The 26,958-nt window shown below is 41.3% G+C and overlaps 1 protein-coding gene across 1 annotated transcript in view; it reads left to right on the top strand.

The window, feature by feature from the left end:
- Positions 1 to 227: 227 nt before the first annotated feature.
- si:dkey-234i14.2 (heterogeneous nuclear ribonucleoprotein C) overlaps positions 228 to 26,958 on the top strand; it is a 34,039-nt gene continuing 7,308 nt past the window's right edge. Inside the window, exons 1-3 of the mRNA XM_018668010.2 lie at positions 228 to 437; positions 5,555 to 5,630; positions 26,468 to 26,518. Of these exons, the coding sequence (XP_018523526.1) occupies positions 416 to 437; positions 5,555 to 5,630; positions 26,468 to 26,518 (149 nt within the window). The 5' untranslated portion in view covers positions 228 to 415. The remainder of the gene's footprint in view (positions 438 to 5,554; positions 5,631 to 26,467; positions 26,519 to 26,958) is intronic.

Below are 26,958 nucleotides of genomic sequence, written 5' to 3'. Positions count from 1 at the left end.
GCATGCAAATGCACGCGCACACGCACACACACACACACACTGGCAGCTTCCTCTTTTTGCCTGGCTGGAATTTGTAAGCCCTGAGCTCCAGCCAAACTCCTGTTGCTGAGGGGAAACCAGCTGCACACTCATCCAATCCTCCTGCCAGCTCTCCTGCTAATGGAACAGCCCAGTGCACCCCTGCCACAAGAAAACATTTGGTACATGCCATTGGTGCTTCTCTAGCTGGTTTGTCACTGACTCAGTAGTATCACAGCAGTCGGCCCAAACGGCAGCGCTGAACGCACAAACGCGTGCACGCACGCAGACACAGCTAGAGTGAGGACGTAAAAAAAAGCGAGTTGCAACAGAGAAGCAGAAAAATCTTCAGCTAGCGATTCTTCTCACAGTCTGCCAGTTGTTCTGCATCCCTGATATGACCCTGTTCAGCCCAAGATGTGAGTATACCAGGGTTTATCCCTTTGTGTGTGCGTGTGTATGTCTGCATGTGTTAGTGGATGTTTGCATGCAGCACTGTGTTTCTGAAAGACAATATTTTCCAATGTGCCTCTCTTTTTTTTTTGCTCTCACCTGCCATCTCTATCCTGTCCATCTACAAAGCCCCTCTCTCAATATATTCAGCCTTTACTTGCTCATCTCTGCACTTCATCCTGGATCCCAGGTTCCTTTTCACTTTTTTCCCTCGTAGCTGTTTACTGTGGCTTTCTACATACCCACACATTGATCCAAACAGATGGTGGTTTGGGAAACGGTCTGTGGAAATACAGGAAGAGCTGGACTTTATAATGTAAACATTATGAAACACGAAGGGACGTTTCTGACAACTTCAACACCAAAACTGTGAGATGCATCAAAGTTCAATCTGTTCTGTCACATTGACAAGGTCAGCTCTCTCTCTGTGGGTATAATGGCTTGTGAGACAGAAAAGGCCAAAGGCTTAATTATGTTGTGGTTCTGCTCTGTGGTGATGGATTAAGCGTGTTTTACTCTCTTTGCCTACAGCTGCAGATTTCAGAATGCCTTTCTGAATGATTCCTAATAAGAATATTTTACCAACAGCTGCATCTTCTCACAACTTCCACACTAGTTCAGAAACAGCTCTCTACTCACAAAGCTACATATCTGGTGGGAAAGCAAAAGCTTCAGTAGAGCTCAGTACAGACTCAAAGACTTGGCAGTGAAAGTGGGCTGTCCCTGTGTGGTTTGCTGTGATAGGGGATCTTTTCAGGGTCTATAAGGGCATGTACAGTCACCACACTTGTTTATATCCCTATCTGTAATGCAAGAGCTTTCATTTGCATCTTTTTACGCAGCTGTTGTGTAAAGATCCAGTCTTTCTTTGCGGCACACATCAGCGCCTCTCAGAATGCCATCTATTCATATTTATATCAGCCTTCCTTATCTATCCTGTCTACTTTGCTTTCTTTATCTTTTAGGATTCTAATCCATATTTTATACTGACAGTGATGCCTGTGATTACACCACATTTAGCCAGGAGAGTGGAAACTAAAGCTCCACGGTTGCCGCTTGACCTGAGGTCAGTTGCAGTGTAGGAAATGGAGAAGATGCAGTGTGCAGAGAGCGGGGGGTGGGGGGGGGGCATGCTTACTGTACATTTATATCAGCATTTGACAGATTTACCTTCTCTTTGTATGAAGGATGCCAAACTGTGGACTGATAAATATATTATGTGGCAATCGAGGGATAAAAAGTTATGTGTGCATTAGTGTGGAAAAGAATGGCCTCTTGTCTGGTCTATAAAGTGTTTGAAAATGTGCACAATTAAGAAATTGTGACAACAGAGCATACACTATGTAGTATACCTAAGTAATTAGTTTCAGGCAAAATAAATGGGAGAAATGACACTCAAATGTAAAAATCAACTAAAAACACAAACTAGAATTCCAACACTGATTAGATTGAAAGATGTTCCATCAGTAAAGGGAAATGTACAATACAGAAAAAGAAAAGAATAGAAAATTATCTAACTGCAGCATAATTTTTCACCAAGGTCTGAAATAGTTTTCTAAAAGTCGGCCAAAATTAAATCAATTTTGCAGTCTCAGTCGACCTAGTTTGAATGATTGTTGTAAAGGCGCTCTGTCATAATGACTTTAATATGTTGTCTTTTTGGATTCAATGTTTGAGAAGAGAAAGACGTGTGAGCTGGATTACAAAACTTTGTTTTGTTTTTTCATCGACTGAAAATATTTGTGTCTGTCATCAGCTCAAGCATTTGTGTTCCGTTCTGAAATGAGACGTGTGATTCAGAACTTAACTGAAAAATACATCAAAAAATTAAGGATGCTGTTCAACTGAAAAACTAAGGGATGAAAGAAGACGATGGAAGACGGAAGATTCTGTCATGTTTTTATGCACAGATTTAAATTACACACAGTGTGTGTATGTGTCAGTATGGGTTTCAAGGCAAATCATAGTAGCTTTTTTCAGTGTGTGTGTGTGTGTGTGTGTGTGTGTGCAGAAGATGAGGCTGCTTGCCAAATAGGTCTGTGAACATAAAATGCATGCTGTGCCCAAATTCCCCACATTCATCTGTTTCTGCAGATTCCATGACTCTTAATATTTCAGACTGAGTTGCATACATGAAATACCTGAAGCCTAACTGTATGTAGCTGTAATATATATATAATAAAAATACTTGATCGACTCTGATAGAAAAAGTTGTCTTTTCAGCGTATGCGGGGAAGTGAAAAGCACAGGTTCAGACAGCAGCTTTCCTGGAGCTGGTAAAGATTCAAGGACACTTCAGCAGGGTGGATACTGACTAACTGAGGTCTTCAAAGGCCGTTCAGTCAGCTGAATCTTCTCCACTTTGTTACTGTGTAATTTTGTTTCCAGGTAGTGTGATTAAGCCAGCTCTCACTTTGGCTCGGTACAAAGCAACAGTCTGGCACTCTGCCTGACATCCGTTGATACAAAGCACAGTGACAGACTGTAGACCATGGCAGAGGCTGGGGCTTTATAACTCATTATGGCTGATCGTGTGTGACCTTGGTATGTCCTCTGGTGCCCTTTGCTCCTATTTTACAAACACACTGTCTGTTAAATTAGATGACTGTTTGATTTCTGTACAATCTATCTGTACATTTTTTTTTAGCTGGAGTTGTTGTTGGGCCTGTCCCTGATCAGCTGGTCTATAGTGAGAATCATGACTCACAATACAATGTGAGTGGATGACATGCCATCCATGATTAATACCATCACCATACAGGCAATTATGTAAAATGCAGTATAGTGTTCAATAATTGTTTTTGATGCATACCAATAAAGACATTTAAAAAAGGTGAATTAAGAAATGACAGATCACATCTTTAACAATTTAACACTCCTACTTTGTGGTTTATAAACCGTATAGAGATAATAAATGACAATATAGATAACACAGTAGAAGTAATATAAAATATGTCTTCATATTAGAATTTATCATTTTTGATAAACATTATACATTAACATTTCTGCAGTGCTTCGAGATGCTAAATAGGGTAAGTCAGTCTAAAGTGTTGCTGATGTGAGTATCAGTAAGGGGAAAATGTATAACTGTATCACAGCAACAACCACCAATCACCATTATAATCACTGTCATCATTGCCACAGTCAACACAATAACTGAGCATAATGTGAGCTATCTCTGAAGATGTGGGTTCATGTAGTCAAGCGGGGGGAAGAACCTATGTGAGGTTCAAGATCATAAAATAATAAGAACCAAAAAACAAAGGGAAAGAATCATCAGCATTACAGTCACTATTTATGTGCCACTCAACATCCATAAACTTTGCAAAACTGCTAAAACGAAACAATTCTGATTTTGTAGTAATGGAAGGAAATTGTATCAAATGAAGTGCGAGACAACCCCAAAAAAAGAAAATCAGTTTTACAGTTTACAATTTAAAATCTATAAATCAGACATTTAACCAAAATATAAGAGCATGTATGTTTGTGTAGGTGTGCGCGTATGTAGTTGTGTATGTGAAGTCTGCACTGGAGAAGCTAATTGTAGTGTGTAGAATTTTGTTTACCGAATAGCGGTCTGATTACCTCCTGAGGTTTTGCTCCCGTAGAGCGAGACAACTGTTCTCAGCAGCATCCTCCCCTCTCTTCCTGTGTGACGGCTTCATCGTGCAGTCAATCATACAGTCGTCTTGCTGCTCAGCAAAGTATCATAAAACTCACTTTTGTTTCCTCCTGCCACACCCAAGTCAAATGAACGCCGGTCCAAGATTTGTTTCTGATGCACATCATTCTTCTCATGAGGTGTGAAACGTTTATCACACTAATTGAGGAGGATGCTGAATGAAACCAGTTATCAAAGTGAACTTACAGTAAAAATATGATATGCCTACAATTGAGTCATTTCTGGTTTTAGAGGCTGCATTGCAACATTCTTAAAGATTTTAGACTGTTTTGGCTGTGTGAAATTATTATGTCTGTTTGGCCATCACATACAAAAATGGCATTTATCATATTTTTCAAAAAATGTGTTAATCTTTTGGAATAGCAGAGTTATTTGCTCGTTAATACATTTTGAGGCATCTAAAACGTGCTTATATTTGTTTTTTTTTTGCCTTTATTCACAATATCTGCTACACAACAGTAGTTTTCTGGGAGTGCAGGTGTGCATACATGCATGGCTCAGACAAGTAACAGTTACTGTAATGTGTCAGCAGCAGGGGCCAGTTCATCACCAGCAGAGACACTGTTGGCTGCAGAGAAGCCATCCTGCAGGTCACCGTTTGACGCTAAACTGTCAGAAAATTATCTCTGCTGTGAGAGGTAAAGGCACATACACGTGTCTAAATTTCTTTTCACACATTCAGACCCATACTTAATTAATTGTAGCTTCCAGCCATTTGACAGCCCTGCTGTGTGAGTGTATGTGCAGCTGGCCCAGTCACACTCCATTCACCACCCATCTGTCCATGTCAGACCAGCCTCTCCTCTCCCTCCCCTCCTGTTTCTGCCCCTACCCTTTTCTCTCTTTTACCTTTGGTAAATTGAAGCAAACCCACTGCCGCAGCACAACCAGTAAGCTGCTGGCATATCCTGTAATCAAGATGGCTCATGGTTAATTGTCCCATTGGGACATGTGTATGGAGGTGTTTGCAGGAGCAACATACAAAGACGGAAAGGAATGGGATTCGGCTTTTGAGATGAGTCTAAAGCGGCACCAGGTTTCTGATGTAGGCATGCAAATTGGAGACAAAAATGGAAGTGAACAGCTGGCTCGGAGTGGCAGAGGCAATCAACAGAGAGTGATAGAAGATGGACAAGAATACAGCCACTGTCAGTCTTAGCAAGCCCTTCAGCCATTATCATGTCAAATGATGACAATAACCGCAACAGATTAAGCTAATTTTGCTGAAATGAAGAGTAAACTTGAGTGTAGGATAAACATGACCAGACAATGCACAGGGTTTGCAGGTTAGTTAATCATCTAGACATTGTTCTCAGCCCTACACTTTGCATCCCCGCTGTGTTGTGTTATGAGGCTCTTTACTGTATCACTACAAAGCTAATTGGTTGCTCTTCCATGCAGACACGAGCATGAGTGGAGAGTTGAAGTCCAGCCGCTCCAGGGCAGCAAGTAAGAGGGCCAGCAACACCACTTATGGGTGAGTACGACCCCCCACCCACCCACACAAACACAGACACAGTGCTACCCCTACACACTCAGGGATAATCATGTGTTCTATTATTTGCTGCAGCCCTTTATCTGTAACTCAATGCCTGCACCTCAGCGTTGCAATCAGTGCAGAATTATTCATTATTAGCTTCATACTAGCTGCGTATGTAAGCCGCTATTGATTTTAGCCAGAGGTGCTGTCTCCATCAGTCAATGTTTTAATCTATCTGTTGATGTAGTGCACACATGTGATTGGAGCTGATTACTGTTTATTGCTGGTGGTTCAATGCAGCGCCATGGAGCTACAATAACATGAACTGTGCACTTAGATAGCTGGTGGAGGCCAGTGGGAGAGACGGCAGTGTGTGGGCTTGTGTGAACTCATTCATGCCTTCATAACTCTTACCTCCAACTCTCTCCTTGAACTGCATCATATATTCTAGCTGCAGCTCTGTAGGCTTGAGTTCGTCTAATGAGCATAAAGCACAGAAAATGCTCTGTGTCTGTGGGAAGTTTAAGTAGATTCTCATTTCTAAGCTCTTGACTCTGACAGTGCATTTTCTCCTGCGTGTCCTCTGGAAGTACATACATTGTCCTTCATGCTGTACATGACGTGGAAATAAAAAGAAACACACTTAAGGAACATCAGTAAATCAAAAGGTTATTGAAAAATATTAATATTTATTGGTTTAAATATAAATATAGATGCAGAAAAATAATAATGAAATTGCTGTGAGTGGCTGCACAAGGCTTTTTACTGACAGTGGTGCTAGTGAGACAAGAGATCCTCACACTGAAGCAACTGGGGTAAACATAATAAATAATATTGAAATAGTTTGTGGGACATCTTCTCTAGGACACCAAAATGCAAAATAGGGATGCAAGCAAGAATAGGAAATAAATATTAACAGATGTAATAATATTAATGCAAACTGGTTTGTCCTGAGCATAATCAGCAAATCTAATTATTATTATGCACTTCTGCATAAATGGGACTCCACATGTGTTCCCAGCATCTCAATAAATACTGACACTTTCCCATTCCTGACAGCTCTATTTCCTGTCCCTCTGTTGGTTTCACATTCATATGTTGAGGTATAAATATTGCGTGTCCTTCAGAATGGCTAATCCAGCTCTCTGCCTGAGCTCCCTCCTCCACTCCCTCTGACCATGTCTGCCTAACCTTAAAACCCCCAGACGTTATTTGCCCATTCCACCATGTAGTTATTCAACAGCGTGCAACCATGCATTAATGAGGTTAGTCATACAACACACAGGCACACACACACACACACACACACACACACAATGACCAGCCACAAATGGAACACACCTGAGGTATCAGCCTTGATATACTCTGGGCCTGCCTGATTTTTCTCAGAGGTGACATGGGTGTAAGGCATGGGTTTTAACAGATATTTTTTATAATAACAGTGTATCAAAAGATAACGTGAAAACATTTGACAATGTGAAAGGTTTTGCTACAGTTGTAGTAATGAACCCACAGAGAATTAACACTTGAATATGCAGCTCCACTCGGCTCGTTGTTTAGCCATCTCTTTAGTGTGTAACTTTACTCTTTTGCTTCACACTAATAACTCTCATGGAGCTATTTTCAGCCACAGCAGGCAGCAGAAAAGCTCTAAAACTCACTGTGCGCTATCTACTCAGCACCAAACAGCAGACAGACAAAGTTAGCAGTGAGCTGTTGAAAGTGAAGCATTTTGCAGCTAAAGAGACCTTTCTCTGAGGAGGTAGTGGAGACCAAAAAGTTAAAGAGAGAAAGAGTTAAAAGAGACTGGATACTGGATAGACATGACTCTAAATGAAAGATAATGTTGTTCTGTAACCGCTAGATGTGTACATAAGATATTTTTTTGTGAATGCTTGCCATATCATGTATTAAAAATGGTTATATATCATGTCATTGTTTCCACTGATGTCACGTGGCCAAAATAATAATTTATTCCAGGTTTAAAACAGTTATACAGTTGGCCTGCTGTGGCAATTTCAGGCTTATGGATGAATTCAGTCAGCTAAACCGAGCTATCCTTTTTCCTGCATAGCACCAGATTTTGAATTGTAGGGGACATGAGAGAATTAGATTATAAGACAAAATCCAATCTACGTGATCATTTCCCACAAACAGAAACTACAATATAAAGTCACAAATGTAAATCATGTTGAGACAGCTACCAACAACCTCTCTGTCCAGACTCCAATAATCCTGTTCTGTGCTGCTGGCAGCAGTGTGCCCCATCTCCTCCCTCCTCCCACTGTTCTCACAGAGCTGGCAAACAAGCACCACTGCCTGTGGCCTAGATTACTTTGTGAACAAACTTTCTAACCCATGTCTAAGAAGCTAAAGCAGTGTAATCTACTGACGCCACACCATGCATGTTGCCAGCATTTCTGACTTCTTATTATTGCTAGCAAGTTGGATTGTCAAGAAAAAATCATCTCGTATCTACAGTTAAATCCAAAAAAGCTTGTTATCCTATATGTCTTAATGTATTCCAAGTCATTTCTTGTCTCATGATAGCAGGCGTGTCCCTACCCCCACCACACCCAACATCTTTTTCTCTTCCCGCTGCCACTGTCTCATATGCCCCCCCCCCGGCTATTTGCTCCAGAGCGACCCTGACAACATAAGGGTTTTGTCATCGTTTATCGTCTGTGCTTCCTGACTGTCACAGGTCCCCTCTAGCTTGTCGAGCCCCAGCTGTGGCAGGAGGGATGGGGTAGAGAGAGTGGCAAACATTTCACAGCCCAGATGCTGCTGTTGCTGTTGCTGCTGCTGCTGCGGCTGCTGTAGAAGCCGTGGCTCCTGTGTGCTCCAGTGCACTACAACAAAAGCTCACTGTACTGTGTGGCCTGCATAGTGAGGCTCAGCTGCCAGAGGAAGGGTCTCAGAGGTGTATGTGTGCATACAATTACTTAAGAGAAATGGTTAACCAGGACAAAAGGTTTCTATGGCTAAGCAGTCTTTTTTCCTTTCCTTACCTTTTGTTTCTTCAGCCAGTTACTGTTTCAGAGAAGCCAGAAGGATATTGACAGCTAAAGCTTTGCTCTACATTCTGACACTTTAGCTCTAGACCTATAATTATAACAAGATTGATTGCTCCCTCCCTGATTTCTACAAACTTTCTAGGCATTCTCTATAAACCTCACGCTTAGTTTGTGGCTGTGTGGTCGCAGTTTTCTCAAGTATAAATGCCCAGCCTGTGTCGAGGTTATTACAGCGCTCGTTTTATTAACTGCTCCATTTTGCATCTCAGTGGAGAGGGGAAAGAGCGAGGCAGAGAGGAGGAGAGTTGACTGGCCCGAACACTGAATGGCAGAGTGTAGTGAGCATCTGGTCTCTGGTATTTTTGTCTGCTTTCCTCCATGCACTTCATTCTTTTAATATTCTCTCATCTGTTTTAATTATCAGAGGGGCCGGTCATAGAGGAGTTTGAGTTAGAATGGGAATCATGCAGCAGGCCCATCTGTCATATAGGCTCAAAGTGGCATCAGGAGGCACCAGGGTATGAACTCTGCAGTTGTCAAGAGCAGTGGACGATGATGTCCTGTCTGTCCTGTGTGATGCACAGTGTGCTGCAACTTGAAGGCTGATCTGATGGCAGATATTCCAAACAGAAGAAAAAAGAGGGTGACAGGAAATGGGTCGCATAAGTAGGCTAGGGAAACTAAAAAGATAATTCCAGTATATTGCAGCTTGGGTCTTGTGTCATGGTTGTCATTGTCATGGTTTTTGCCATCATTTCTATTGCTCATTGTAACATTGTGCTCTTCAAGTTAATTGCTGAGATCTTAGAATGTGTCAGCATCACTAAGAAGTGGTGAGAAGGTGAGTGTAATGTTACCATACCAATAGAAATTAAAAGAAAGGTTATAATAAACTGGATTTATCCTTTTTTTAGAGGCGGTATGGCAGTATTGAGAATAGATCTGTAAGGTACAGTGTGCAGCATTTTTTTTTACTTAGAGTGTATTTTTAGTCACATCTTCCTTTCTTCTATCTAATTTGTTCCCATGCAACACTCGTCACTTATTTTGACAGATTGTACATGTGTATCTAGCCTGAGGCGCAGATGGCTGACATCTGTAAAACCACCACAAGCAGCAAGGAAGTAAAGGGCAAATGGAGGCAATCTGCAGTAAAGAAAGCCATGTTCAAGTCTATCTGTTTTTATGAACAACCTCAGTCTGCTGGACATATTTCTGTAACACCATGCTGATTGTCACAGCACAGCTGACTGCCAGCTGTTATGACACCCACCCACAGCTAAATGTGCACACATGACTTCATGATCATTCTTTTTAATGGGTATAAACATTATTTAAAAAGATGGGGTGCATGTAGCACATAGTCACATACCAGCAGATATATTTATTTATTAATGTGTTTATACTCATTTATTTATAGTTGATGTGACTAAAATAGTATTTTGTTGCATTTGTGGCAACATAATGCTCTATCTATCCCCATCCCTTTCCCTCTTCCCAATGTGTGTGTATGAGGTTATGATGTGATCTGCTCATAGGTTGCTCATGATTCATGCAGGAGTCTGGTGTGAGCTCATGACCAGGCCTGTGTGACTCTGTGAAGGGTCTTATAACCGTCATTCAGGCCACTGCATTCGTTTCCATACTAAATTGTCCTGTGTTTGCTGACTTGGCTAGAAGTCATCGTAGCACGTACTTGATATTTGATTGCTTTTATATGTTAAGAAAATTGACAAGGTAAATACTGATAGGAGAAAAATCACCTATTGCAGCCTGACTTTGGTTTATGTTGTTGTATATTGAAAAGAGCTTCAGAGTATCCTGCAGTTCACAGTGATGAATTTCTTGCCATTTAGTTTTTCACAAGTAGCAAGACCATTCTGCTTATGTCTGCACCTCGGTAAAATGAAGTTAAATGAAGTGTGGAGAGAGTTCTAGGCCTGTGCGACTAATAAATCAGTGTTTTCATTGTGAGTAGCAATGTGTCTGGCCATGTCAGACACAGTGTGGCCAATCAGCTCTTATGGCCAACCGTGTGTTCACGTCCAACACCATTTCAAACTCAACAAGATTTGAGTGTGACATTAAATAAATGTATGCGTTATTGTGAATGAAAAATGCTGAACAGTATGACATTTTGCATTGGTCAAGATGTGGTCAATCAAAGTCAGCTGTGCTAAAAATTAGAAATCTGCAAACATGATGTCTTATGATGTGCCAAAGTCTTTTTGCTTTGCAGATAAGGTTGCAGTGACTGAGAGTGTGCAGCCGCAAACATGCAATCTGCTGTTCAAATTAATGGAATTTGGTCTATTGTTGGCTGAGAGGGTGTTGATTTAGGTTATTTGTTTGTTACATATACACTCATTTCATGATTTCAGTTCTATAGGGTCATTTTTTTGCTGTTTTCGTTAGGCAACCATTTTAACATCAGTAATAAAATGCTTCTATACAGAGAAAAATCCCATAGCAAAGATTCAATAGAGTGAGGCATTAGTGTGCTTTGGACAAAACACTTGTCGGCTCATCAAACAGCAGCTGAACCCCCGCCCCCCCACACCTTTTCAACATTCAAATTCAACAATATTTTGTGAATTTTGTAACCAAAACCCATTTCACATTGTGATTGGCCAGTAGCCAAGTACTCAGAGTTTGAACTCCTCCCTAAAGCGCAACTACTTCTGTCTCTTCTTGTGAGTAGAACCACGTGCCAAGTGAAGAGTGACTGTCCGTCAGCGTGTGCCCTTATCTGTACGTTTCATTGCGTCTCCCCTCCCCTCTCCATGATGTCATGCTTTCCACCCTGCCTTTAAGTGTGGCCATATTGAACAGCTACAGTACAAACACTTACCTAACTAGTTTCTTTTAAAGCTCACTGAACCCTGTAGCCCCCACAGTGTCCTCACAAACGATCCCAGGATGGCGAGCATATCAGCAGGGTGGCAATTTTTTTGTTTGTGCTGTGGCCAAAAACAGCCCACTAACTATTCACTAAAGCCTGCTGTACTTTCCCCTGGGTTAGGTTTATGTTGTTCAGCATCAGTTTTATGGTATTACTGCTCCTCTGTCCAGCTTTTTCTCTGTGTCCTTTTGTCGGCTTTGTGTCTGCATGGATGCACAGGCGATGTGCTGTCTGCAGTCCATTCCTGTGAGAGATGACAGGGGCTGTACTGTAGGTAAAGGTCAGTGCAGTCAGAGGTGGATGTACTGCTGGGGAAAAGGTCACTCTGTGCTGAGTGGAGAGGAGAGTGCATCTGCTGGTTTCAGGGCCACTGCCAAAGCCTTTAAGACAGCAGAGAACAACTGAAGGTAGGAGACTAGTGAATAGGGAGAGAGGTATGAAGAAAGGGAGAGAGTGATATGGTGGCTGTAGACATGATATTCTGTGCAGATAAGGTCATGAGCTGGCATTGGTGACACCACTAGCTCAGGGCATGATGGCAAGAATGACCACAATCACATAACTGAGAAAATAAAAATGTTTTTCTTGTCATGTCAGTGTGTGTGTGTGTGTGTTAGTTTATATCCATATATTCTGTGGCCCCCGTGCATTACCAAGCCAGATGAGTTATCTCTCCTGTCCTGCAGGCTTATCACTCCACAGGGGTTGGTCCCTCTGCTAATGAAGTCATCTCTATCTTTACTGCCTGCTCTATGCTGGAAGGCGAAAAGTAAAGGAAGCAGGTGGGAGAGGGAGAAATGGAAGCATGAATAAGGATTGATGCAAACGGGTGAAAACGTGCAAGGGGCAACACAGAGTAACAACAGCACAGAGGAGAAGTGTGAAACAATTGAAAGAGAGAGGAGTAGCTGAGAGAAATAACGCAGAGAGAGAAAGAAATAACAACAGTCAGGGAGAGTGAGGGGTGAAGAAAGCAAAGGAGGGGAAGCAAGTGAGCACTGCACTGCGTGTCATTGGCCCCCTGGCGTGAACAATCCATCTCAAATTGATCTTCCAGCTCGGCCCAGCAGGGCATTCTGAATCAATCTCAAATTGATCTCTGTGCCAGAGGTCGGGAAAACTAGCAGTGGAGCTTATCAGAAATATAGTGGTGCTGGGAGGATCTGACAGGGAAACTTATCACACTGCACAACAGGAAATGGGCTCTGAGCCCCCGGGGCAGCAAGAGGACGAGCCTGCTCCCTGTACACACACACACACACACACACACACACAAACCACACACACATACAAGCACACACAGATTCAATGTCTCTGCATGCACCTAACGCAACCATACACTGACACATGCTCCCCAGTGTTCAGCACAGTACAGGGAGGATATACTGCGCATAGACACAGACACATAAACAAACACACTCACATGAGCTCTCACACACTCCCACACCCAGGCATCAGTACACACCCAGAGGCTTCCTCAAAAAAATAAAAAGTTTGTCAGAGCACAATATGTCAATATATTTTAAGTTAGACAGGTGAGGTTTGAGGCCTGGAGCTCTTAATGACTTATAACACATTTAATGTGTCCTCAGCAAGGCTGTGTGAAAGGCCTGAGGAAGGACAATCAATACTGTCTTGCATTTAGGTGGTCAGTCAGCTTAGGGGAGCAACCTGCCTCTCCAGGCCCAGTAAAAAATAAAACCATATAAACAATTGTTCAAAAGTGACTTTCACCAAGCAGTATCTCTGGAAACACTTGGATTTATTGGGAAGTCCAGGAGTGTAGGAACCCAGCAAAATCAACTAGCTACTACTCAAGATATGTGGTCTGATATCTTTGTAGGCTCCAGTGTGCTGTAATCACTGTCTAGTGGCCAGTGCTTTTTCTCACTTCTCGTCGCTGCACAGGTCACCAGATTGAAGCTGACAGCAACTTTACAAGGCACGACCAGGGACCAGAACACACAGAAAACTAACTCAAAGTTCATTGCGATGACAGAGAGAGCTGCAGAATGACACAGGGATAGGGTGAAGAGAGCAATACAGGCAATGAGAGACCCAGGGAGCGCAATGGAAAAGAGCAAGGGGAGGAGGGGTGTGTTTGAGCATGTCAGCGTTTGGGAGGCAGCAGGAGAGCCTTTTCTGTGGCCTGGACTGGAAAAGCTCTCTGTCAGCACAGAGGGGTAATGGGGGTTAGCAGGGGGGAACAGAGGGAGTGAAGATGAGTGTATAAGTACATAAAAAAAGTGTGAGCGTGTGGCTGCATGTCCCAAGGAATACTACATGGTATCGGTGACCCCAGTGACCCTCAGCACTACAGTGAGAGAACCAAGCAAACATATGTGTATTCACGATACCAAATAATGGTTTCCTCCACAGTGTTTGGCAAAAAAACAAATCTCTTGAATTTAGAAAATTCCCATAGGGAGTGAACACAATCAACTCCAAGACCCAGCTGCCACTATACAAAGACAGATGCTGATTTAAAGACCATTAAGATCATTAAGTGGACACCCTGTTGTGGTGTGGCCTTTCTATTGCCACAGTGCCAAGTGCAAAAGCTCTCTGGTGACCAACCTATGCCAATTAATGCTTCAGCAAAAACAGGCCAGACCTTTTTTTGACATTTGACATTTGGCCTCCACGAGAGACACACACATGCTCCAAATTCACCTCCCCACAGCTTTACGCTCCATTTATTCTTGCAGTCTAACCTGTGGTAGCTACTGATGAATGCCCTTCAAATATCACACACAGACACACCTGCCTGGTGTTTTTATCAGTATCATGATCTCCCGAAGAAAATTCACTCATGTATTCACTCATAATATAAACTTTAACTATCACTATTGCATACCACATCCATAATTTTAATGGGAAGTCAAACTTATGATTTAAGCTCAAAATGAATAAATTTGCAGCTAAAACATGTATATGCATTATTTTCATTAGATCTGTAAATCTTTTTCCTCTTATTTCTGTATGTTCATGAAAAAGATTAGGAAAAAAGACAAGGAAATGTGGGAAATCTTTGCTCAAGTTGAAATATTTTTACGTCTTCACCTCAGTTTCGCGCTGTCCTGGGTGAATTTACACCCACTCCTTCCACATTCTTCTGTTGCCTTTGAATGCAATTGCACTGCCTTGTCTTGACATACTATAACAGTTTGGATCAGGAATGAGCTATACAGAGAAAAATCCTAGTCACATGTAAATTTGTACCACACTATCAAAATACTGTATTGTGTAAAATAATAAATTTTCTGGAAAATCAACTGAAAAATAGTTGTTGGATAAAAATAACATATGGTTGGGTACATATGGGTAATCTCTTTTAAGCCTATCCAGAGAATTAAATACTGCAAATTTAAGATGTTCATCACTGCAAGAAATACTACAGAAATCCAATATTGCTATCAACCAGTCCTGCTCATTAATAAATGGCAAGAAAATGTATGATGGTAGCCAAATTTATAAAATCTTATTAATGTCCTCATTCTGTAATGCTTAAACTCTGATCGACTCTCACAAAAAATACAATTTCCTGTCTATATACATTCTATACATACAGTGGATCATCTGTTTGAGTGTTTAGTTCTTCTGTGTTACTCTTCAGTCTCCTTAAAATTCTGCTAATGGCTCCTTCTCTGCAGTACCAGACTGTTCAGTCTTTCTCTGAGCTGAACAAACACAGCTTCTTAAAGTCGCACACTTGTCTCCCTCCTTTCCCTCAACACGTCTCTCTCGCTTCACTTTTGATTTCTCTGCCTCCTTCAATCTCTATCTTAACAAGAATGAGACAGATACAGGGAGGTTGTTGACAGAGCATGGCTGCTGTTAGCTGAGGTTAAAGTTTTGCCCTGTGAGGATCGCAGACTGCAGTCTTGAGGTTGACGCAGCAAATGTCACTCCTGTCGATCACAGTTAAAACCATAGACAGCTCTCGTGAGAGCCTTTCTGAATGGCAGCTTATTATTTGTTCTGGATATCCCCTAAATGTTCAGATCCTGTCTTTGCCGTCCGAGGAGGGAACTGGATTTGTTTGGCAGGATGACAAAGTCTAAGTAGACACAGCTTCACACACACACACACTCAAAGCTTTGGTAATTTTGTGACAGTGTCTTGACTTTTTACTTTCCTTTTGGTAGCAAGCAAAGAAGTTAATTTTAGCTCTCTGTAACCATGCTGCTTTGCCCTTCATACAATTGAGCTGAAATGACTTTTAGCTTTTAATTCTTCAATAATTTCAGGACAACAGCACTGTTCAGGACGTGAAGAAGATGCAGGGGCTTGGCAGAGTTGAAAAGGCTGGAAGGATTAATTACTCCAGGCAGCCTCGGGTAACCTTTTAACTTTGCTCTCTAAGTCGGTTTTGACGGGGATAGTCGCCCCTGTCTTGATATCTGTGCTCCTCATGCTCTTAATGGGTAATGGGAGGAGGGGGGTCCCTGGGTGTCACTTGTCACCTCACTGCTGTGTAATGCTGCTAATTAGCACTAAATATCCTGAACTCTGAAATTTCCAATTACTGCTCTCAGTGAGACCTTGAGTTTTTGATGAATGGTGCTGAGCTAAACCAGTTGGCCCTCCTGGAGAGAAGCCACATATATAAATGTAGGAAGACCTATGTGTGCTGCATCTCTAACAAGCAGACAACATGTTAACCACCTTACTTTTCTAACTCTCATTCCTTCATGAGCTCTAACAACAAGCTTTAATCCAAAAGGCCTTGTCAAAGTTGATGAAAAAAAATAATAAAGTAGCATCTTTTGCTCATTTTGTTATGTGTTGAGTTGTGTGCAGATGGTCTTAAGTCATGCAGAAGAATTGGACTTATCCCACTCCAAACACTCCTCCAGGAGGATTAGGCCACATTGTCGATGCTACTGAGGGGAACACACTTCTGCAGCATACACACATGGAGCCAAACCCACACTTCTCTACATATGCACATATTTATGGTGTGCAGACTTACCTACACCCGCACACTGTACACACACACACACACACACACACACACACTCACACATTTTTGTAGCTTTTCTTGTTAGAACATTGCATTGACTTCCATTCACTATGAACACCCCCAAACCCTGACCTTAACTTCTCCTCACACCTTAACCAGGGCCTCAGAAATCATGTTTTGCCTCATTAAGACTGAGCTTTGGTCGCCATGAGGACTACTTATACTTTTATCTTTGTGAGGACACTCACTGACAAAATGCATTCCCTAGCCCCTTACCCTAACCTCAACTGTCACAACTAAATACCTAACCCTTACCCTTATCATAACCCTAACCTAATTCTAACCTGAACCCCTAAAATGAAGTCTTAACCCTCAAACAGCCCATCAAAGTTATGAAGAACAACTGTTATGTCCTCACTCTGTAGGGTCTTTAACTCAAACAGGTCCTCACAAAGATAGACTACAAGTACATATACAAACACTTAGAAATGTAGATTATTGGTTGTGCAGTGATTCAGATTCATAGGTTGGAGTTTTTGGCTCCATGATCTTCTTTATTTTTAGCCTTGCTTTGTGTTTCGGTGTGAAACAGAGGCCAGCCAAACCTAGCACCTGATAAAACCGGATTATATGAAGTGTTTCCTCTGTGACAACAAAACATGTACAGTATTATTCGTTTATTTATGCCCTGTCCTGCAAGATTGCTAAATGAGCAATTAATATAAAAGCTCTTTGGGCTTTTAATCACAGTAAACACCTGTAACACCATCTGATTTGAAAGGCAGATTACGTTAATCTTGTGTTTTGACAGTCCAGGGCAATTGACAGTCTCCTCCTCTCCTCTCCTCTCCTCTCCTCTCCTCTCCTCTCCTCCATACTGTATCTGTAACATCGCCTTGTTTCCTCTTGTCGATATCTTTCTTTTTTCTCTTTTTAGTCTTTCAGAGCTTCTGTTCAGTCTTTTGAACCTCTTCAGTGTCTGTGTGATCAAAGCCCCGCTGCAAATGGTGACATTAAGGTTTAATGGTTACAGACTGTAATGACACAGTCTTCTGTCCCTTGTGGGAAAACATTTAAAAAACACAGTCTCTTATGACTTGGTTGTGTCATATAGCTTTCCATCACTTGCCACTACTCCCTGGCACACTAAAAAAAACACATGGCTGATTCATGAGACCCACTCATTATTTCCAACTGTGACATTTTTTGGCTGGTTGACTGATCAAACAGTAACTGTACCATTGCTAGGCCACGCCCCGTCCCTGCCATTGCTGATCCTCCAAGCCCGCTGCATCAGTCAGGAATGCCCACACCCTGACAGCTGTGGGAGAATCTGACTCATTCCTCTCTCTGTCCTCATCCTCCTTGTCTCTTTAACAAACACTCCACTCATCCATTCCCACTCTCCCTGTCCCCTCCACTTTATCCACTCTTGTTTGAGAGCTCTGGCAAGGTGGCGCTGCCTCCCCCTGCCATTTGAATGTTAGTTTACCACTGATGAGAGCACCTACGAGGGTACATAAGGGCTGCATTCTGATGGACAAAAGGCCAAAGAGGAAAATATCTTCCTCCTGAGGGACACTCTGTTGAGTCTCCAGTTCCCTGATGCATGCCTGTTGTCTGATATGTACTGCCTGGCTCCAGCTCTACTCCTGTTCAATGCCTTATTGATGCAGTAGCACTCCCCAGCTCCTCTCTATCAATGCCGTGCTCTTTTGCTCCCCTTTCTGACAGTGTGACTGCAATCAGACCTAAAGGGCTGTCAGCCATTCAGGGCTACTTAAACCAAAGTGAGGAACGATGAGCGCTATCTGACACATAACCCTTATCTATGTACCTCTATTTCTCAGACTGAATAAATTGCTCTCAGGCCATTACTTAACCTTGATGCATGTAGGATATAAATTTATGAGCTCCTTGAGTTGCCATTACTCTAGTACCTCTCATACTCTGGCCTGTAGCTGTATATCACCAACGCGCAGTACATACAGTATATCCCAATGATGCAGACCAGTGGGCCAAGCAGTAATGGATGTCGAGGAGCAGATTACACGGTGATGTGTTATTGATCGGCTACTATCCTGCATGTGTCATTGATTAAAGCAGCAGAGTGTGTGATCACTGCATGTTTAAGTAGGTTCTTAGGAAATAATAAAGATGCTCTTTGTCAAATGTTACTCCTTCCTCATGATGAGATGTAAAAGCTGCCATGTGTGGGGGATGGCAGTATGGCTAAAATCCTCTGTAATGGTCTAGGTGACTATGTACTGTGATACTGATGTACCATGATAATTCAAGAGAGAAACTTTTTATAGATAAAACAGCCAGATGGAAATGTCATATAATGTCATATTGGAAAATCAAGGAACTTCATTACAAGAAGACTGTAAATCCAATATTACCATAAAGCACTCTTCATCATTGATTTGCAATACTGCCTGCAACGAAACCAGAGGGACCAAAGGGATAGTGTAAACAGTAAAAAAAAAAAATCTGAGACAGTTGACACATACTGTATATACTTGTGTGTGTGTGTGTGTGTGTGTGTGCGTGTGTGTGAAACCCCAATCCGAAGGAATTGGTGTATGTAGCTAATATGAGTTAATTGGAGATCATTGATGATCTTTTTGGGGCAGACAAATAACATTATTAATTGGGATCCATCTGAGGTAATATAGGTAATATACAGTTTTGTATGCACATAGTTATATACATCTGTGTATTAAATAGTGGATTCTGATAAAAAAAAAAAAAACCAACAGCAAGAAGAGAGGGAGAAATTGTGAATGTGAGTGAAATGAAGAGAATAACAGTGACAGTGATTAAATGAGAGGGAAAGAGGGAGTAGATTAGCTCAGAGTCTGTCCTCAGAGAGTGTTTGAGAGGGAGAACGAGCTGCCAGCACTCCCTTCATCTTCGCCTCGTCTCCCATCAAAGCTTCTCTGCTTTCATCTTGATCATACTCACCCTTAACATCCCTTGGTCTCTCTTTCTTCTCTTTCTCTTTCTGTCTCACCCCCTAATTGTCAATCCATGAGCACAAATGCAGTTTTCTCTTCTTTTTTTTTGGCAGGGCAAGAAGAAAAAAAATCCCAAAGCACAGTTTTTACACGCAGTAATCTCGTTTCTTCTTGACTGCATACTGTTATCAGTCTCACTTTGTAGGTGTGGGTTGTATTCCCCTGCGTTCTCAGGTGATTGTTCTGCCTTGTTGTGTTTTACACACGTTTCACCATGACTGAGTAGGGGGCCATGTTGACAAGTGAACGCATTCTGTCAGAGCTGAATGCTGCAGAAGTTATCCAGGGAGCATTCATCACATTTTCTTTAATACCTAAGCCAAAAAAAAAAACAACCCCAAACTTGTTTCTAATTGGGCAGGGGCCCAAAAGTATGAAACCATACTATATTTTAATCAATAGGTTAAGGATAGTTTAGTCAGTACTTAAATCACTATCTGAAGTAGTGCGCTTATAGTCATATACAAGCTTCATTGTTATACTTTTAATGTTTAAGCTCTAGATTGGATGGATGGGATTGAAAAATACCCTCATGGAATCAGATATGGATTTCTAGTAGATTTATTAGAAAAGCAAACTGTCATTAACAGGTTATAATATGATGATTATTATCACACAAAGATTGATCTGTAACAGTGGAGTCCAGTGACCTGATCACTGGACTCCAACACAGACACACAAAGCACAACAGGGTTGAGAAATCTGCAGGAAGGCAGGGCGTTGCCAACAAGAAGTTATGGGAAAGAAAGCCTGGAACTCTGCAGTGAAACATCATAAACGGTCAAACAGTGACTGTGAGATGCCCTTGACACTCTCTTCTGATGAAATTACAAAACACTTAAAGACTTGTTATTTAGTGTGAGCTGGGCCTGTCTGGGAGATTTTCCTCTCTGCAGTCTAGTCCGTCCTGTAGCTTCATCAGCTGGATTTTTATCATGTCTCATTACACTCCACTGACATACACAATGTAATCACCTCTCTTGAAGTTTGCCTTTCTATCACAAAAGAGAGTCACTGCTGGGACTTTAAGGGCGGAGTCTAATAACCAGTTTGCATTTTGGTCCCTTTTTCAGTCAAATCCTGACTTGTAACCAAATCCTCCTCATTATTTCTACTTTCCAGCCTATCAGCATCTCTCCCACTCATCCTCCTGCTGGCTGTTTACCTGTGTTTGCCGAGCAAAATATATTACCAAAGCTAATACTGCACGGAAAAAGGTCAAACCATCCACACACTTATCTTCATTTCAAAAACCCAATTTACTGTGTAAGCTTTTGGTCACACAAATCTTGGTCAGAGCATGAGACATACTACATTATATTTGTCAAATGAAGGGAAGCTCAGGGCTGAACTTTACTATGAAATCATATTTGCCAGACCTTCATCTGGGTATTTGTTTACTTTGGTCTCACAACTTGTCTCACAACTGACTCCTGTATGAGTATAGGAAAATGAATTATGACCTATTTGCTTTGTGCACAATGTACACACTTTTTGAGTCCACACGTCTATACAGACCCAGCTTAGTTAAGTAAGTGATAAAGATTATTTTAAAAACAAATTGCATGGTGCCTCACTTCTTAAACCATTATGCACAAAGTGGGATAGGCAAAGCTGTAATGGATTCAAAAGATTAGATTTAATCCAGGAAAGTTTAAACAAAAAAAAAGGAAATACATTAGTCTGAAAAGGTGAGGGAATAAAAAGTTTGGAGTTCATTTTAAAAAACGTTGTTACGTGTTAAACTGGATGATCTTATATAAGAGGTAAACTCTTCCAAATTATAGGCCCAAAAATAGCAAATACATGATCTCTCTAAGTTGCTACATGTACCTGGACCAAAGCCCAAACAAAATGGAAAATGTACTCAGCTACTTCACCCTGTGGTGCTACTTGATAGGTAATTACCACAGTTTTATATTTAATTTTAAACTCCACTGGTAGATAATGGAGAGAGGCCAATGCAGGAGTAATGTGTTCCCTGTGCTTCATCTTTGTTAGTTTGAACCAATTGAAGGAAAGCTGCAACTCCTTGGCTGAGGCAAGCATACAGAGAATTACAGTAATCTAGGCGTGAAGACACAAAAGCTTGGATTAATGTCTCTGTGCTCTAAAGGAGAGAATGTGTCTCATCCTAGAATTATTTCTTAACAGAAAAAAAGCATGACTGAACAAGTTTGTTAATATGTGAGGGAAAGAAAGGGGCATCCTGCAAGGTCTCATGATTCTCACTCTTTTTTACTACATTAGTTTTAGCAGCTGTCCTGTTTATTGCACTGATTACAGTGGAAAAACTCATTGAAATCAAAATATCAACAGCAAATTCACTGGTTATTCACATTAGGGAGACCATGATGAACTGTGGACACGACATCATTCACATTCTGGCTGCATTTGCTCATGCGACTAATAATGTAACAACAGGTGAGGTGTGAAAAGAGTGGATGTATTATGGAACACAATGAGGAGCATATTAACACTATTAAAAATGCAGGCACACACATAATGTGAGACCCACTGGGAGTTTTTTCTGCATAGACACATTTTGACGCTATATTATAGACTGATTGAGATAGTTTGATACAGTTGATCGTGTCAAAGTCTGTCAGCTTTGTATAAATTCTTTGTATCTTTTTGTACATAATTTCCAAACACACCTGTATACTGGTGATAGCATTTTACCCTGTGCTGCTGATTAGCTTTTAAGGGTTCCTTGTCAGATGAATGAAATAATCCTGGTGAATGGTTCAGACTATGTGATGGTCACAGCCTTGTGGTTTATTTGTGTGGTGGGTTTGGCAACCGTGTCTGTGCCAGAAATGTTCAAATCAGGCTTTAATGAAAATGAAAGCTTGACTTTTTGTGTAGAAACAAATCCATCTCTGGATAAAAGCGATGTAATTTAAAGACATGCTGCTCAGGTTCAGTGTATTCTGCCCCCTAATGGTTCACTACTGGTGATGAACGCAATCCTTGCATTTTATATGATATGGAAAAATCTGTCATATTTCACATGGATGCTTCAGGAACCCCACAGAACTGCTTTCGGGATGACTCTGGCATTGGAATAAATCTGTATTCTCTACGGAGGGCAAGACAAGACATTGAACACGTCTGTCCTTCACCTACTTTCAAATGCTAATGTAAATCAATGACCATCACATATTTTTGGGGGGAGAGAGAGAGAGCATATAATACATGTTGAAATGAAGTAACTGGAACTAATTCCTTCTTCTCCAGATTTCCATGGCTTTGTACTATGACGAATGACACCAAACTGTTTCTCTATTTCATTAATTCTGGGGAATTTGAGTGTAATGCATACATGAATCGTGGGTGTAATATATCTGACTTTGGGCGTGTATACATGTGCACACCTAATTTCACGCAGTCGTGAATGTGTAGGAACATAATGTGCATGTATTTGTATAAAGAAAGATTAATTTGTCATTAGCTACTGCAAAGGAAAAAAGTGGGACAGTCTCAAATCTCAACATTTACCTTCAAATACATTCAGAGATGAAAAGGCAGTAAAGACGTCGCTCCTCACATGTAACGTAGCCCAAATCCTTTTTAAATCCAGGAGCAGGTCCACTGTATTGTGTTGAGAAAACGTTATTGTGGCAGTAGTGGTACACTGTAATTAAACATCCATTTAACCATCTCTATAAATGTGGTTACTGTCAGGCAACAGCTGAAATCCTTCCATTAGTTGTACCATAATTTGTATATACAGTATTATATTAACTTCAGTTTTATTTTAACTGTCCAGTCTGATAACTGAACAAAGAGCTTCTGACAGTGATGTGAACTGATTGTACAGAAGTTTAGCACAAAAAAAAACAATGATTATTTATCACCAAAGATGTCACCACATTCAAGAACACAAGAATCTCACATAAAATGTCACTTTGATTTATTGTCAGAGAAATTTAAATTGCATCTGTCAAGGCTCTAAGCCAATTGAACTACATCTCTAACAATTCATCTCTCTCTCTCTCTCTCTCTCTCTCTCTCTCTCTCACACACACCTTTGAGGTTTTTCCATAGATTTTGTGAAACTGATGGTTTTCTGCCTTTGGTGGGTGTTGAGTGTGCATGTTTGAGGAAATCTCTGGGATGCTTTGTTCACAAAAAGCAGCTCATTTTTGCACACACACACACACACGCACACAGGCACGCTGAGGCAGAGATGATTTATAGCCAGCCATGTCTAATGGATTGCTTTGGCACTTGAGAAATTATGAAAAGAAATTAATTAGCCTTTAGTGACCCTGCTGTCCATCTGCCTCTCTTTCTCTCTCTCTCTCTCTCCCTCTCCCTCCCTCCCACTATTGCACATGGACACACACTAACACATGCACACACCGCACACACAGGGGCATATTTACGCGGCTAAGAATACACAGTGACCCAGGCACTTGGCTGCTCACTGTGGATGTAAATACAGTCTAAATGGGGTGTACTACCTGTCACACATTTATCTTCTCTAAATGACATGAAAACCCCTGTTTATGTCACATAATTACTGTACCATGGTGACATTTTAAGTGACCCAGCTATCATTACAAAATGAATAACCAAATATTTGAAATTCCACATTCAGTTACATAACAACTAATTGATGAATATGATGAGTAAATTAGAGCTGAAATACTGAAAAACTAAAATATGCCACCAAATTAAAATAACAACAAAGAAACAGAGACAATGAAAGATAAAGATTACAAAGTGTCTTTACTGGAAGAAGTGACTGAACAAATATTAATTATTCTGTCTGCCACAGAGCCTGACAGACTCTACAGTGATGAAGGTAAGCCAGTGAACACCAGTGGGAAAGAAACAAGCAGAGAGTGAACAGCAGCTTAGTTCCCCCTGAGTGAGGATTTTGGAGAATAGCTGTTATTTTCTATCTCTCTTCAGGCTGACTTCACTTGGAGAACAGAAAGCTCAGCTCAGCTGAGGAGCTGTAGAGTTACTGCTTCTCTTTTACTCCATCTTTGTGCGTCTGTGTGTCCTTAACTAGTATAGTAGGGTGTGAAAAAGAAGAATTTACTAGAAATGCCCTTCTCTCTGTTTTGTTCTCAATCAAGATGTTTTAACTGGTTTTACAAAATGAGCTAAAACAACATATAAGACATCCTCCATTTCAAACAGGATAACAGAAGGCAGTTTTTAAATTGGACTGAAATTACGCTTTGCATTTTTGGCAAGTGTGCAGCTCAGAGACGTGAGCACTTGTCCTAAATTATTTTGTGGTTTCCTGTCTCCCAAGCTCCTACAACCAGCTGGTATGAGACAGAGGAGAGTGCATGAGAGTAACGCTGGAGACGTGATTACTGCCCACTCCAAAACAAGTCCATACTCCAGATCTTCACAAGCACACACAGAGGTTGAGAGGTTCGTGCTTCTCACAGCCCTGTTGTGTTTGTCTTTGTACATTTGCACATGTGTGTATTTCTGACTGTGGAAAAGTATTGGGTTTAGCCCCCTGCTGCTCATCTCAAAGAGGAGATGAGCTGCAACCACAACCATCTCCCCGAGCGAACGATACGCAGATGGCAAGGACTGTGGCTGTTCAGTTTCCCAAAATATGTTTAAGTGTCCTGAAAAATCACATATTTTTTTGTCAATATTCTCTTGAACACGGGCTGTTTCTTGGATATGAATATATGGTAACAAGTTTTTTATTATCTGCATTTACATTAAAGTGGCTATATATTTTTTTTATTATTATTAACAATGGATCACATGGCTAGTTGTTTGTCAGAGGGCTCTCTCTTAGTGACAAATATCATTTGACTCTGTACTGAGTGGTTTGTGTCTTTCAGCTCATTGTTTTGGTCTCAGCAGCATAGTTTCTGGATGCAGCAGGCAGCTGTTTTTAATAAAGAAGCTCCGTGGAAACCATTGTGCACTACCTGCCCAGCACCAAACAGCAGACAGACAGAGGTAGAGACTAGCTGGTGAACATAGTGGAGCAGTTAGCAGATAAAGAGTTAAAGTGTGTCTGCTGGCCCCAAGTGGCCAAACAATCAGTTATTACAGATTTATGCAACATTCAAAGGTAGAATAAGTGATCATTACAATTTACTGATTCACTAAATGTCCTCAATGCAAGAACGGCATGCAGGAATTTTCTTTTTAGAATATATTTTCTTATGCTTACAATGCAAAAGGCCCTTGAATTTAATCGAATTGAACTGCAAGACCAATTTAGAGAGAAATGGAGGGAGTGAGGTCAGTTTAGACAAATAAAAAGCATGACAGATAAATGAAAGAATGACAAAGACGGATAGAGAGAATGAGTCAGCGAGAGAGACAAAGAGAGACAGAGGGAGGGTGAGCAACATGGAGGGATTATTAGCGACTCTGTGTGGGGATTAGGGAGGAATGCTGAGGTCTGACACACCAGAATGTGATCTCGCTCTGGCTTAGTGTCACTTTTCTCTCCTCCACTTCCTCTGGTTTGTTCCACAGGTATGCACCAGCTACCAGCCCATATAAGTTCTCCTGTCACATCACTCACCTGCCTCTGATTCTCTCATACACACACACACACACATGCCTCACAGCTTGCCTCACCAAGCTCACACATGGAGGTGTTCAGTGGGTGGTACAGTTGGAGCATGAGACAATTTCTATGGATTTTCCACCTTGGATGCTGCAGCAGAACAAATCCAATGTCTTTTTCCAGCTGGCTGGAGATCATGAACACTGTATTCTTTCCAGATGAAGTGATTGCACCATATAACTCTGTTGCAGCTTACACACACACAACCTTTACACACTGACCCACCAACTAAGCTTGCTGTTAAGAGAAATGTGTGATGGCTAAGTAAAAGTGTATCGTGTAGTTTTGACAAATACTTAACCAAATACTAACCACCTCCTCCTTCTTTGTCTCTCTCTCTCTGCCTCTCCTGCAGATCTGAGTTCGACCTGGACTATGACAGCTATCACGAGGACTACTACGACAGGTAATGTCAGCGAGCTATGCATGGCGGCTCACGCACCTTATTGCTTGTCTGTTTGTCACAGGAGGCTAAAAAGGATGAGGCTAAAGCAGATTCTTCATCCCTGTAGCCTCCAGTAGTCTACGCTTCCCATCACTGTCTGCCACACAGCTGTCAGTCATCCGGTCTTTGCTTACAGTGTTGCCTGTTACTACTCAACAGCCAGGAGCTCACTCATCACATTCGCACACATGCAGACATAGAAATGTGCACACATACACTTGAAAATATGTATTTCCACATACATAGGCCGTTTCACGTGTACACATACTCAGATTGTGGATTTGTGATTTAGTCCCATTTGAGAATACAGTGAGAGTCTAAGACACTTGTACTCACCTTAATCTTAATCTGGGGTGGGGGCACCATTCTTCCAAAAGATATTTCCTTATTTGGTGTTTTGA

Source organism: Lates calcarifer, linkage group LG2, assembly GCF_001640805.2.
Source record: "Lates calcarifer isolate ASB-BC8 linkage group LG2, TLL_Latcal_v3, whole genome shotgun sequence".
Lineage (NCBI taxonomy): Eukaryota > Metazoa > Chordata > Actinopteri > Centropomidae > Lates > Lates calcarifer.
This window is presented reverse-complemented; position numbering and strand designations above follow the sequence as displayed.